General features: G+C 45.3%; 1 protein-coding gene across 14 annotated transcripts in view; it reads left to right on the top strand.

Moving 5' to 3' along the window:
- GRAMD1B (GRAM domain containing 1B) overlaps positions 1-14,580 on the top strand; it is a 269,620-nt gene that overhangs the window by 159,340 nt on the left and 95,700 nt on the right. The window contains exon 1 of one of the 14 annotated variants that reach the window (XM_074400756.1): positions 650-13,529. The exons of the other annotated variants lie outside the window; for them this stretch is intronic. Coding sequence (XP_074256857.1) covers positions 13,507-13,529 — 23 coding nt within the window. The 5' untranslated portion in view covers positions 650-13,506. Of the gene's footprint in view, positions 1-649; positions 13,530-14,580 lie in introns of those variants that run through there. 14 annotated transcript variants of the gene reach the window in all.

The raw sequence follows: 14,580 nt of genomic DNA on the forward strand, positions 1-14,580 counted from the left end.
ACTTTCTGGAGTCTGGATTTGGAGGTTCTATTACTTTACTGCATTGTCACAGTCTTACTCTTTTTTTTTTTTTTTCCAGGTTGCCCTTCAGACTAGGGCCATCTGATAGCCTGACCTTACTGTGTTAAGATATGTAGATGATGAATTGTGTCCTGAGAGTTTTTTTCCTTTCTCTCTCTCTCTTCTTTCTCTTTCTTTTTCTCTTTTCTTCCTTCCTCCCTCCCTCCTTCCTTCCTTCTGTCCTTCCTTCCTTCACTCCTCCCTCCCTCCCTCTCCTTTTCTTTTTCTTTTTCTTTCTCTTTCCTTCCTTCCTCCCTCCCTCCCTTTCCTCCCTCCTCCCTCCTTCTCCTTTTCTTTTTCTTTCTTTTTCTTTCTTCTTCTTTCTTTCTTTTCTTTTTCCCCACCCCTCTCTCTCTCTTTCTTTTCTCCTCCCTCCCTCCCTCCATCTCTTTCTTGCTTGCTTGCTTGCTTGCTTGCTTTTTCTCCTGCCTCCCTCCCTCTCTCCCTCCCTCTCTCTTTCTCTCTTCCCTCCCTCCCTCCCTTCCTTTCTTCCTTCTTCCTTTCTTTTCTTTCTTTTTCTCCTTCCTTCCTTCCTTCCCTCCGTCCCTCCTTTCTTTCTTTCTTTCACAGAGTCTCTGTTGCTCAGGCTGGAGTGCAGTGGTGCCATCACAGCTCATTGTAGCCTCAACTTCCTGGGCTCAAGTGATCCTCTTTCCTCAGCCTCCTGAGTAGCTGGGACTACAGATGCATACCACCACACCTGGCTAATTTTTTGTTTTTTGTAGAAATGGAGTCACTATGTTGCCCAGGCTGGTCTTGAACTCCAGGGCTCAGGCAATCCTCCCACCTCGGTCTCCCAAAGTGCTGGGATTACAGGCTTGAGCCACTGTGCTTGGCAAGAGTTTCTATCTTAACTTTGAAAAAAGAGGTTGGGAAGCATTTATTAACCCATTCATTCACCAGATGTTTATTAAATGCTGACTACATGCCAGTGGGGAGAGTTCAGTGTGGAGATTTTAGGGATGGGTAGCTCACAGTCACTGTGAAGAGATGTTCATGGGTCCTCGGGAGACAGACAAGTAAACAAATTATGGCAGCACAGGTAACAAGGTTCAAAATCAGGGAAGCAAGAAGAATTACTTGACTGGGCAGTTCATGAAGGGCTTTATAAAGAAAGTTACATTTGATCTGAGACCTGAAGCGTGGATGGGAATTTATCAGGTGGACAAGAGAGGAGAGATGATGTAGCTGTGATTTGGAGTTGGACATATCTGGGTTCAAATGCTGACTCTGTTACTTTCTGGCTCTGTGAACTTGAGTGAGTTATCTTGGCCTTTCCTGGTCTCAGTTTCCTCATTTGTAACATGAAGTTACCATTGATACTCCAGGATTGTCATGAGGATTAAATTTAGTGGCTTAGGATTAATGCCTGGCACACTGCAGATATCACGGAATGGTGGCTGTGGGTGCGGAAATCTGTTAGAGAATAGTGGGCCTGGGATGGACATGGCAGGGTTCAGGGCACTACAAATAGTTTGGCAGGACTGGCAGTCAGGATGCATGTGGAAGACAAGAGGCAGATGTCAAAGCCAGAAACAGAAGCAGGGAGCCTGTGAAAGCCCGTACAGTGCTGAGATTGCATAGACGATGGAAACAGTTGAAGGACTTCAAGGTACCATCAGTTTTGCTTTTGAGAAAGTACTCTGGCTCCAAGTTAGACTAAGATAATTGCCTCGTTTTGCTCCATCTCTGATTTCTTTTTCTTTCTTTCTTTCTTTTTTTTTTTTTTGAGACAGAGTCTTGCTCTGTTGCCAGGCTGGAGCACAGTGGCACAGTCTCAGCTCACTGCATCCTCTGCCTCCTGGGTTCAAGCGATTCTTCCATCTCAGCTCCCAAGTAGCTGGGATTACAGACGTGTGCCAAACACCTGGCTAATTTTTGTATTTTTAGTAGAGACGGAGTTTCACCGTGTTGGCCAGGATGGTCTTGATCTCTTGACCTCGTGATCCACCTGCCTTGGCCTCCCAAAGTGCTGGAATTACAGGCATGAGCCACCGTGCCCTGCCGATAACTTAATTTTTACAACTGTCTCTCCCCACTAGACTTTGAGCTCCTTGAGGACAGGGATTGTGTTTTGTTTCTTAATTCACAGAAAACCTAGCACTCAGCATTTTGCTTGGCAGATGATAGATGCTCAGTAAATATTTGGTTAATGAACAAATAGGAGAGGGTAACTGCAGCTGCACACTGAAAGGTGACAATTGAAAGGCAGGTGAACACTGACAGCAAGAAGCACACTCTAGTCATATTTCAGGTGGTAGAATTGACATGACATAGTTCCTAATTAAATGGGAGATGGAAGAGAGGAAGCTAGGGCGAATTGTTGGTTTCTGACTGGGTGACTTGGTAGCTAGTGGTGTTATTTATTGAGATAGATACAGGAGATCAGAGTTGGGAGGAGACAGTGGGACAGTGAGTTTCATTTATTTGTGCTGGTTCTGAATTGCTCATGAGACATTTAGGTGAAGCTGTTCGGGAACAATGGGAAATTTGTGTCTGAGGTTAGGGAGTGGTACTGGTTAAGCATCTCAGATCTGAAAATCTGAAATAGAAATGCTCCCAAACCTGAAACTTACTGAGTGCCAACATGCTGCTCAAAGGAAATGGTCATCAGAGCATTTCAGACTTCAGATTTGACTATGTATTCTGCAAATATTCCAAAATCCAAAAAAAATCAGATGCTCCATCACAGCAGTTGAGAAGCGGAGGCTCTCCTTATAGGGTCTTAAAACTGAGAGCCTTTTTCATGGGGGAGTCTGGACTTCTGGATTTTGGGAAGAAACTGAAAAAAATTGACAGACCAGCACAGAATTACCAGTTATTTATTTTACCTATGAAAGCTAGCAACTAAAAAATACAGAATTACTCACCACCGTGTATATTTAAAGAATATTTAAACACAAAATTAAAAGGTTGTGCTGTGAATATATTCAAACTTTTTTTTTTTTTTTTTTTTTTTGGAGACAGAGTCTTGCTCTGTCTCCCAGGCTGGAGTGCAGTGGCGTGATCTTAGCTTACTGCAACCTCCACCTCCTGGGCTCCAGCAATCCTCCTGCCTCAGCCTTCTGTGTAGCTGGGACCACAGGTGTGCACCACCACACGCAGCCAATTTTTGTATTTTTTGTAGAGATGGAGGTTTCACTATGTTGCCCAGGCTAGTCTCAAACTCCTGAGCTCAAGCGATCTGCCCACATTGGCCTTCCAGAGTGCCAGGATTACAGGTGTGATATATTTAACCTTTCAATGTTTACTGCATTGTCCTGATTTTTCTCAATTCATTACCAGTCCATGTAAAAACTCCATCATGGTACATGCCAGCACACAAATGCTCCTGGATTATCAAAGGTAGCTAGTGGCTTAGTGCATGAAAGAGCATTTGCTGAATAGTGCTGGTCACAAGATGGGTGGAAGCTGAACTCCTTGGTTTCCTCATGATATGCCAGTCTCATGTCTGTTGTGCTGTTGGGAGAAGGTAGTGGATATCTGTTCCTGAAATAACTTAAAGCTTCCTCCACCCCAACCTTAGGGCACTGTTGAAAAAATGTCCTGATGACTGGAAACAAAACTCTTTAAAATCAAACTCATTCGATGTAGTCTGCTCCATCCAAGTAAACCTGTATTTATTGGCAGTGATAGTAGCAATATGTTCCAAAGGCACTATTTCTGGACACCTGTCATGCCAATAGGACGCTCTTGTCTCCATAAAGGACGATGACAAATATTGGATCCTTTTTCTGGCTCTTTTGTGTTAAGACCAGACTAATCAAGAAATATCACAGACAGACTTAATCTGAATCAGTTGAGACTATTCACCATTACTTGTCTGTTGATTTTAAAAAGTGGTATAATGAATACAAACCTATATTTGTTTTGGAAAACAGAGATAATACATCCTTCTGATTAGATATGCCTCTCTTAGAGATTTATTGCCTTGTATTTTAAATTAGTATTATTTAATATAGCTTAATGCCCATCTTTCATCTTCCTTGTTGGATTATTAACTTGTAGAGATCAAGGAGAACTCAGAATCTGACTTTGAAATATCATCATGATTTGCTTGGATCATGAACATATTAGACGCTCCGTAAGTATAGTTCTTTTTTTGAGATAGTCTAGCTCTGTCACCCAGGTTGGAGAGCCATGGCGCCATCTTGGCTCACTGCAACCTCCACCTTCCGGGCTCAAGCAATTCTCCTGCAACAGCCTCCTGAGTAGCTGGGATCACAGAAGCCCACCACCAAGCCTGATTAATTTTTGTATTTTTAGTAGAGACTGGGTTTCACCATGTTGGCCGGGCTGGTTTCAAACTCCTGAGCTCAGATGATCCAGCCATCTCAGCCTCCCAAAGTGCTGGGATTTACAGGCATGAGCCACTGGGCGCAGCCATAAGTACAGTTCTTGTTGAAATAATAAACAGCTGATTGACCCAACAGAAAGAGCATAAAACAATGCAAAAATGTTCCCGACAAAATAGGAAAAATTGGAAAGTTTGCTGACATAAAGGAGAAAAAGTAGATTAGGAGCAGGACGAAGAGCCTGTGGTTCCTGTACTGTATAGTGGCGGTTCTGTGCACACAGGTTGGGAATAATCATAGCAGTGGTGAAAATGTACTCAGCACTCACTTGCTCTTAGTGTCATCCGCTCTTCATAGCAACCTGATGGGTAGTTGTCATCCTTACCTTTCTAATGGATAAAGGAGCTGAGGCATAGAGAAATGAAGTAAGTTGCTCAAGGTCACATAGCTGATAAGTATAGATTTGAACTCAAGGCTAATTCTAGAATTGTGGTGCCAAACCACAAAACACACCACTGGGGGTGTCCGTCCCAGCTCAGTGAAGAATGCGGTTTTTCTGCATTTGTCCTATCATCGAGCAATTTCTCTGCCAACAATAAATAGATTCTTATGGTGTCCTTGACCAGGCGACTTTCACTTTGAAAATGAGTTAGCGCTCAATTCATCCGTATTTTAAAAAATGGTAATACTGATATATAATTTAGTGGAAGAAGGAGAAATCCCCATTTGGTGGGAGGAGAACTGGAAGCAGCTGGCTTAGGTGCCCCCTCTCAAGGAGAACCTGAGTTTATAAGCACCCTCCTGGGTCCCTAACACCATCAGTCACCCTGAATTTCTCCTGGGGATAAACCAGGAGGAGCCACGGGTGTAATTAGAAATCTGCCTCCTTTCTTCCATCTGCCAAGAGAGAAGTTTCCTTTTGATATGCATGTAATTAGGATGATGAGTGACTTCAGGCAGCAGCCCCTCTCCTGGTTGTGAGGTTTCTCTGAGGTGTGTGCATCTTTCTGACAGCAGGGCTTTTATCTCCTTGAGGCTACCCTTCTGAGCATCGAGTGAAGGGGTCTCATGATCCAGGACTCAGGGATGAGTAAGCATGCAGAGGAACCAACACTAGTCAGGCAGCCAAGCATTCAGGAAGCGGGAGGATGATTTTGGAGGTGAAGGGGAAAGTGGGAAAGTGGGATAGTGCAGGGAGTCCTCTTTAGGGATTTCCATTGCCAGAAAGAGCTCTTGTCTTCTCATCTAGACAAAGTCTCCTTGAAGAAGGGTTATTGATGGCTGCTTAAACAGGGGGAAGAGAGAGAGCTTAGATGGGTGTTGTACTGAGTTGAGTGAGGGAGATGATCCCAAGGTACGGGCGGGCTAAAGAGTTTCCTTGCCCAGAGTTGCATGAGGGGGCTCATGATTTTCAGGCATGGTGTTTTACCTTTTACATTTTTCCTCTTTTAACCACTTACCACCTTACAGAACGGTTAGCAGTGGCAGTACTTGTAGGAAGAGAACTAGACTTGGCTGAGCCTGCGTGTCTTGTGTGAAATGTGGTTTAGCATCTCGCTGGGCTGCTGTGAGAATCACCGGGCATGAGGTCTGTTAAACCACTCTAGACTCTAGAGCAGGCATCCCCAAACTATGGCCCGCGGGCCACATGCAGCCCCCTGAGGCCATTTATCCGGCCCCCCGCCGCACTTCAGGAAGGGGCACCTCTTTCATTGGTGGTCAGTGAGAGGAGCACAGTATGTGGCGGTCTTCCAATGGTCTGAGGGACAGTGAACTGGCCCCCTGTGTAAAAAGGTTGGGGACGCCTGCTCTAGAGTGATCCAAGGATCAGAGCCATCCACAGAAGCCCTGGCTGCCTTAGTCTTCTTCCTCCCCTTCCTAGGGGCAGGACAAAGCTGAGTGGAGTTTTGGCTTTGATATTGCTCCGCCTGTTTATTGCCTGAAGGAATATTCTAAATTAGCAGATTGTGAAGGAGAAGCAAAGAAGCCTCTGCGGGGCAGTGATTCTGTTCATTTTATTTTAAAATTCCATTGTCTTCAGGAAATCCAGGAGGTTGAGGTCATGGAGGCAGAAGGAAGCATTCTTCAAGCAAACAGCCCTGCTTTGCTGTGCCCCCAAGTCTGCCACCCTTTGCCAGCCCTCTGGCTGGGTGCCTGCTCTGTACAGCACTGTTTCACCCAGACAGTGGGCCTAGAGGGTAGGGGTATGCATAAGGGTACCAGGGATGGGAAGGGAGGGGCTGGCTTTGGAGGTTCCAAGCTGGGAGCTGACACAGATGAACAGACTAGAAGGTGAGGCCAATGCCTGCAGCCCATACTATCGCCCCAGAGCCAGTGACTAATAGTGGCCAAGGGTGGAGAGAAGAGAGTGCCAAGGGAGGGAGAGGACAGGGAAGTGGTGGGGAGCACCTGATCGGGGTGCAGCCGTGGCCATCTGCTGGTCAGCTCACACAAGCTCTCTACTGAGTGCAGTTTGGAAGTGGATTTTGGCTGAAAGACTAGAAAGAGGCTTGTTGTGGAAATGGAGTGTTTTGGAGGCTGCTCCGCCCCCGCTGCTCCTCTCTCACTTGCTTCCTGACCTCCAAAATGCTCCTTAAATATAACACTCTCAACGCCTGATGACTCCCCTGCCTGAGCTTGGAGCTTTGATTCCCCAATGTGTGACTGCAGCACTGCTCTGCCCCAGATTTCCCATCAACTAGAGGCATGCAGCTATGCCCTGGTACTGCAGTGCTGCTCTGCTCCTGTTCCTGGAGCAAAGTTGGGCGGTGGGGGTGGGGGAAGGTCGAGGGAGATCAGCACAGAATCCAAGAACTTGAGCTAGAAGGATAGCCTCAGGGATCCTGTCATGCATTTTCCTCTCCAGAGGCTTGGAGTGACTTACCCAAGGTCGTGAGGAAGCATGGAATTCTGTTGGGGGAAAGAGCTCCAGATGAGAAGGTGGGAGGCAGGAGGGCTGAATTCTCCCTTGACTTCTGCCACTCATTGGCAGAGATAGGACCTAATATCATGGCATTTGAGTTCACAGACTCCAGGTTTCCCTTGGCCAGGTGGCCCTGGGTGTCTGCAGGCAAGGTCAACAGCAGCATGCTCGGGTGACCTGTTCCCATTCTAGTCCCCATCTATGGATGAGGCAAGAAACACCAATCAGGTTTTTGTTGGATTAGGAAAGGAACAGTACCAGAGTAGGTGAGGAGACTAAGACTCATAGGAGACCAAGAGAAAGCCAAAGCAGCTGAAATCAAAAGGGAAAAGCTGAACTGTTTCCAGCCTCCATTCTAAACCCAGTAACGTTCGGAAGAAATCGTGATAACAAGAGGCTTGGAGTAATACAAATCAAACCAACTTCATGTTCATTAAATTAGTGAACTTTTGAAGGCCAATTTTTGTGAATGTATATTTGTGAAAACGCAGATAACACAAAACATTGTCTAGACACCTGTGCCCTGCCGCTTTTTTTATCAAGCCTGCTTATAAAAACCCAAAAGGGATTGGTATACAATTGTTTTTTAATTACTCTATTTATTTTTAAATTGTTTGCATTGAATAATTAGCTGATACAAAATAATATGTAGGGGGAGGGGCACAATGGCTCATGCTGTAATCCCAGCACTTTGGGAGACCAAAGCAGGCAGATTGTTTGAGCCTAGGTGTTCGAGAACAGCCTGGGCAACACAGTGAAACCTCATCTCTACAAAAAATAAGAATAAATTAGTTGGCATAGTGGTGCTTGTCTGCAATCCCAGCTACTCAGGAAGCTGAGGTGGAAGGACCACTGGAACCCAGGAGGTCATCAAGCCACTGTACTCCAGCCTGGGCAACAGAGTGAGACCCTGCCTCAAAAAAAAAAAAAAAAAAGAAAAAAAAAGAAAAAAAAAAGAAAGAAAGAAAGAGAGAGAGAGAGAAAGAAAGAAAAGAAAAAGAACCCAAATAATATTTGTCAAATCATAAAATATGTGTATAAAGAAGAAATGACAGTTGCAGGAGTACCTCTCACTTGTTCTGCTCCACTACATGTAACTGATTATACATTTTCAGTGCTGTGTACTGTTCCAACTTAAGAAAATAACACAAGGCATTTATTCTTTCTGTTGATAGATGTTTGTTTTGGGAGTTTTTATTTTGTTTTTTTTTTTGCTATTACATGGAATGCCATTTAAAGTTTCATGTGCATCCCTCTGAATGTAAGTTGCTTCAATTATTGAAGTAGAACTGTTAGATGTTAGAGGATGCAGTCATCCGACTTTATTACATAATACCACATAATTTTCTTAGGGAGCTGAACCAGGATACACCCACTAGCTCCTTTCCAACACTTGGTATTATTTGACTTTTTAATTTTTGTCTGTGGGATGACTATGTGACGGCATCTCACTAGAGTTCCAATTTATATTTTCCTCAGTACTAATGAATTGAGCTCCTTTTTGTATGTTTATTGCTTTCTCTTTTGAAAATGCTTACTCAAATCATTTGTCTATTTTTTGAATTATCTTTCTTTTTCTCACTGGTTTGCAGGAATCTTTAATTCTGCGTCCAATTCCTTCCTCAATCAATATATGTTGCAAATATTTTCTCTCAGAAAAGCCTTGTCTTTTCTCTCTGTGATCTCTTTGGATAATCAGAAGTTTTTAACTTCACTGTGGCTGAATCTATCATCTTTTTCTTTTGTGGGCATTGTTTTCAGATCAATTGTTTAGGAAACTCTCAAGGCACATAGTCAGTGGAAGAGTCAGTTTGTGATTATGATTTATCAGGAGAGATTGTTCTTCCTCCTTTGTTCAACATCAAGGTTTAGGACAGGTAGTTTTTCTTTTAGTTCCTGGGCAGCATTTGTGAATTTCTTTCAAGTTTATCCTTACAGTGTAGTCCTTACAGTGAGAGTGTAGTCCACTGGGACCCACTTTATGAGGCAGTCTCCTCTTAATTCTCTCACCATTCATAGGCTTTGGGAATTATCTCTAGTGTGCTCTGGGAGGCCATGAAAACTGAAGCCCAGTTTCACTATTTTCAGCTATCACTAAATTTTTGACCTTTAAATATTTCTTACTTTTTGGATAGCTCATCAAGCACTTTAAAGGAATTTTGTGTTTTGCTTTATCTCTGAATATGCCATATTGCGAGACATGGAAGCCTTTGCAATCTAGTTTCCTCTAAATAATTCTTATCCTTCCTGAAATGCAAATATCAGAGAGCAACCAGATTACAGGGAGTCAGGCAGAAGCGGGAGAATCTGTGTATTCATTCCTAGCGGATGTGTTACTGCCCTCAATTTGCTGGCCATGAACTTTTCAAACCATGGAGACTGCTCTCTTGGAGAAGATCAAGAGGGAAGTTAGATGAGCTTCCATCTCACTTGGTCTTAGTCTTTGCCTGAGAAAGCACTTTCATGTCTCTTCAAAGCTATGGTTGGATCACCTTTTGAGATTTTCTTCTTGTTTGTTTGTTTGAGACAGAATCTTGCTTTTTCACCCAGGCTGGATTGCAGTGGTGGGATCTGGGCTTACTGTAACCTCTGCTTCCCAGGTTCCAGCAATTCTCCTGCTTCAGCCTCTCAAGTCTCTGGGATTACAAGTATGCGCCACCACGCCTAGCTAATTCTGCATTTTTAGTAGAGATGGGATTTCACCATGTTGACCAGGCTGGTCTCAAACTCCTAACCTCAGGTGATTCGCCCATCTCAGCCTCCCAAAGTGCTAGAATTACAGGTGTGACCCACCATTCCAGGCCAAGATTTTCTTTATAGACCATAAAAAATGAAACCTGTCTCCAGGGCCCTGTGAGAAGCACTGTTTCAGAACCAAGAGTGAGCCAAGGGGAATTCAAGGCAGGTCATGATCACTCAACCCACTGGGCTCTCCTGTTCTTCCTTCCCTTTAGGGTTCCTCACAACACACACAGACACTCAAGCCAGCCAACTCAGCAGTAATAGAAGAGATTTAGTCTTGATTTAGTCTCCTTTTTACTTGTTGCCTGGATTCTTTTTCTCCTGGGAGCATGTAAGCTTTTATAAACCAGCTTGTCTGATAGAGAAGGAAATTTTTTATAAACATGCCTAGTGATTAAGAGAATAGGTTTTTGAGCTGGGCATTAATGCATTCAAATCCCAGACTTGCAGTTTGCTAGCTGTTTGACATTAGGCAAATCAAGACACTACAGTTATGCTGGGCGCAGTGGCTCACACCTGTAGTCCCAGTACTTTGGGAGGCTGAGGTGGATGGATTTCCTGAGGTCAGGAGTTCCAAACCAGCCTAACCAATGTAGAGAAACTCCGTCTGTATACTAAAAATACAAAAAATAGCCGGGCATTGTGGTGCACGCTTGGAATCCCAGCTACTCGGGAGAATTGCTTGAACCTGGGTGGTGGAGGTTGCAGTGAGCTGAGATAGCACCACTGTACTCCAGCCTGGGAGACAGAATGAGACTCCATCTAAAAAAAAATAAAGAAAGGAAAAAGACACTACAATTAGTCTTCAGTGGCATTATCTGAAAAATCATGAGGCGCTGCCTTATAAATTGGATGTAAGGATTAAGTAAGATAATACATGCAAAATGCTTAGCTTGATGCCTGACATAACTAGCTCTCATATACTCTTCTTAATAGTTGAGAAGGAGTTGACTTTTTGGATTTTTGTTTGTGGAGTTAAGAAAACCAGCTAGAGCAAAAGCCAAAAACTTTTAGTTACAGTAATGTGTTTTTAACATAATACTTGGAAATCTTTGATCCAGGTTTTTTGTGTGACTTGTGATCAGAGCAGTTGATGGATCAGGATAAGAATGCAATACTCACGTGTACCTGGAGTACTCTCAGTGACATTTGCCTCGGGGCTGGGTCACATGACCTGGTATTTCCATTGAATGAGTTATCTAGGTCATAAAGGACAACTCTTTGTACTTCTGGAATCTGTTGATCCCTTCAATATCTGTGCGGAAAGTATGGCCTGGGAACAGCCTCCAGGAGCTTTAAAAACATAATTTTGGATGTGTTCAGAAGTCCTGGCAGCATTTGAGGGTTGTCTGGCATGGAGCTATGGACAGATAAATTCCACAGCAAAGGGCTGCTTCGAGAACACCTCTCTGAAACCTCAGTATACCTTATTCTTTTCTTTCTTTCATTTTTTACTACTGGAATCAGGTCACAAAAGCTTATTATACCTTAAAGAGTATTTCTTCTGGACCATGTGGACACTGGGAAGATACTGTGGTCTTTTAGTTTGGTTTGAGTAAGGTCACTTAAACACTTGCATATAGTACCCATACAATACGCAAGCTCTCCTTGTCAGTCCTTGTCTTCATGTGCTTAGCAGATCATAAGTCATTACAAGTATGGTGACTGTTACCAACCAGGGTCTGCATTCCAGTTTTTCTTTTTCTTTATTTTATTTTGTTTTATTTTTTGTTTGAAACAGAGTCTCGCTCTGTCACCCAGGCTGGATTGCAGTGGTGGGATCTGGGCTCACTGCAACCTCTGTCTCTTGGGTTCAAGCAAGTTTCCTGCCTCAGCCTCCCAATTAACTGGGATTACAGATACGTGCCACCATGCCCGGCTAAATTTTGTACTTTTAGTAGAGATGGGGTTTCATCATCATGGCCAGGCTGGTCTTGAACTCCTGACCTCAAGTGATCCGCCATCGTGCCTGGTCAAAACAGAAATGATCAGTTTTTCTCACTTTAGAGTGTCAAGTAGAGACGATGTCCATACAACAGGAGGAGGTCTGCAGATTGTTTTAAGGGCAAATTTCAGGGTGAAGGCTTGCTATGGTTCAATTGTTTTGGGGCAAGTTTCTGGGTAAAGCCTTATTATCATGGTTCAGTTGAAGGTTGCTATTTCATAATTAATCTCTTTGTTCATTGTCACCCATCCGCATTACTGACCCAGATAGTAATTTAGGGAAAGACAGAAAGGAATCATACAGCCAGGGAAGTTGTTGGTGCTGGAACTCCCAGACCCCAGCCTGGAGGATCTGATTTAGGAGGAGCCGCTTCCCCCTTGTCAGTGAATTGTTATGTTCCAGCTAAAGTTGAAAATGCTGGTCCTGCTTCACTGGGTGCTGTGGCTGCTTTGCATCTTCTTGGACCCCTGACTGGTGATCATGTTGTTTAAATCCTAAACCAGGCCTTTGTAATCACCTTAAAAAGACCCCTGGCCCCAGGTGACCATGTGCTGCCCTGCCACCAGAAGTTGCTGCCTCACCGTGCGCCCCAGAAGTCACGGCAATTTCCCCAGCAGGCGGAGAGAAATATGCATTCCGTGTGCAGCACACCGCCTGGGAGCACGCAGCCCTGCTCGCCCCGCCTTGCTGGGGAGAGGGTGAGGATTCTATTTAAGGTGGTCTTGTGTGCCTAGATGTGCCAGGCACTCACCATGGCCCTCTGAGGTCTGCTTACTTTAGGATTCCGGAGGTGTGCTGAGGACCTGGGGTCCAGCTCCCCTCCCCCACAGGGGTGCGGCGTTTTAACCCCTGGGTGGATGCTGATAGAAGTGCAGACCTTCAGATATTTCTGCTTCCTCCTCTTCCTTCCTGGTACCAATTCCTCACGCACCCTCTCCCTGATATTCTGCCCCATCCTGGGACTAAACATGTGCTGTGTCTTTAAATGGGCGGAAGTGGCTGGCAGTGCTTTGCTTGGGTACTGCATTGATTAGGAGATTATATGGAGCTGCGGGAGCTGCCGCCTGGGGGAAGAGAGGTGCAGGTTCTGCTAGGTTTGTGCTCTCCTCCCAGGCTCTCCTTGGCTTCCTTCCCCAAGGCGGTTCGGAGCTGGTATGAGGTGAGGGTGGGGGGCAGCCGGCCAGCCTGGCTGTTGACGGCAACTCCAGGGCTTGTTTCTCGCAGCCTTGCCAGCATTACCCATCTTCATCAGAAACTGGCAGCGGCAAGCCACAGCTCAGGCAGGCGGCTCCAGCCCCAGGCTGGATTTGCAGAATCCTTCCTTCGTCTCCAAGCCCAGCTTTCAGTTGGGAGACGGGGAAGTAGGGGCAGTGGCAGCAGTTCTTCTGGCTCTTTCTCTCTTTCTCTTTCTGTGTTCAAGTCACATTACATGGGATTCTGTTCATTTGGGACTTCGTCATCTTTTCCAATATGTCCTGGGACCTCCGGAGCTGTAACGGGGATGCTAAGGACACGGCCAGTGGATTATCGTGACTGTACTAATGAAAGGATTCAAGCTCTCCTGGTAAGTAGAGGAGGGATAGGGCACCTTCCTCTTCTGCGTTTCTTCAGCCCTGTGCTGCCCACAGCACCCTCAAGAGGTCTCCTTCATTGATGCCATCTCACTAGGCATCGAGGGGTTCAGATGTGGGGGCTAGGCACTTTAAAAGTTGGGGTACTCTCCCGGGCTTCCCCAGCTTCTGCACTACTACAGTATTTTGCTTACCTTCTTCGAGGGCAAGGGTTTTGCAGAAGTTGGGGCGCAGTGGAAAGAATCAAACTGCAGCGAAAAGGTTCTCCAACTTTGAGTAGGTGAGGAGTGGTGCCTACGGAGAGAACTTTATAATACAGAAACATAATATAATCCCTTCCCTTTTGTAAGGTGTTATGTGTCTGCGTCAGGCTGGGGGTGCAGTTGTACCCCTGACCACGTGATTTTGGGGGTGGGGGTCTTTCTCACGTCAGCTGCTTAAGACAGGCAGTCCCTCGGGGCATCCCTCTGAGGGCCAGGCTCCATCTTCTAGGATAGCTGGTGTCCAGAGGCCAGTGGACCACCGCCTACCTGAACACAAGCACTCACCTTGGGCCTTTGCAAGTGGCTCTTCCTGGGCTTAATATTGGGACATTAAAGGCATCTCTTGCTTGGGGTGTGGGAGTAGCTGTGTTCTATCTACAGAAGTAGTCAGAATATTTTTACCTTCCATTTAAAAAAATAAAACCTTTACCTCTCCCCCCCCTTTTTTTTTTTTTTTGACTCAATAAGGAGATTGCATTGGCAGGTGAATTGACTTTTTATCTGGTGGAGAAACTGCAGATTTTCCTTGGAAAACTTTGCCATACCAGTGATCTGGTACCTCTGCAGGGTAGCATGTGCAGCTGCCTGAGGCCTCCTTCAGAGGAAGGATAAAGGCTCCTTGGACTGGGGAGGGAGCTTTCTCTCTGAAGAGGGTGGAGGGTGGGAGGAGGAGGATGAGCTTTGGAGAGCTCCCTGCAGGGATGAGTCCTGCCTTCATTGCGGCTGGCTGTCCAGGCATGGAGTGGGGTGGTGGCAGGTCACATCTCTGAGTGAAAGGCTG

The sequence above is a fragment of the Saimiri boliviensis genome, chromosome 6 (genome assembly GCF_048565385.1).
Source record: "Saimiri boliviensis isolate mSaiBol1 chromosome 6, mSaiBol1.pri, whole genome shotgun sequence".
NCBI classification, from domain to species: domain Eukaryota; kingdom Metazoa; phylum Chordata; class Mammalia; order Primates; family Cebidae; genus Saimiri; species Saimiri boliviensis.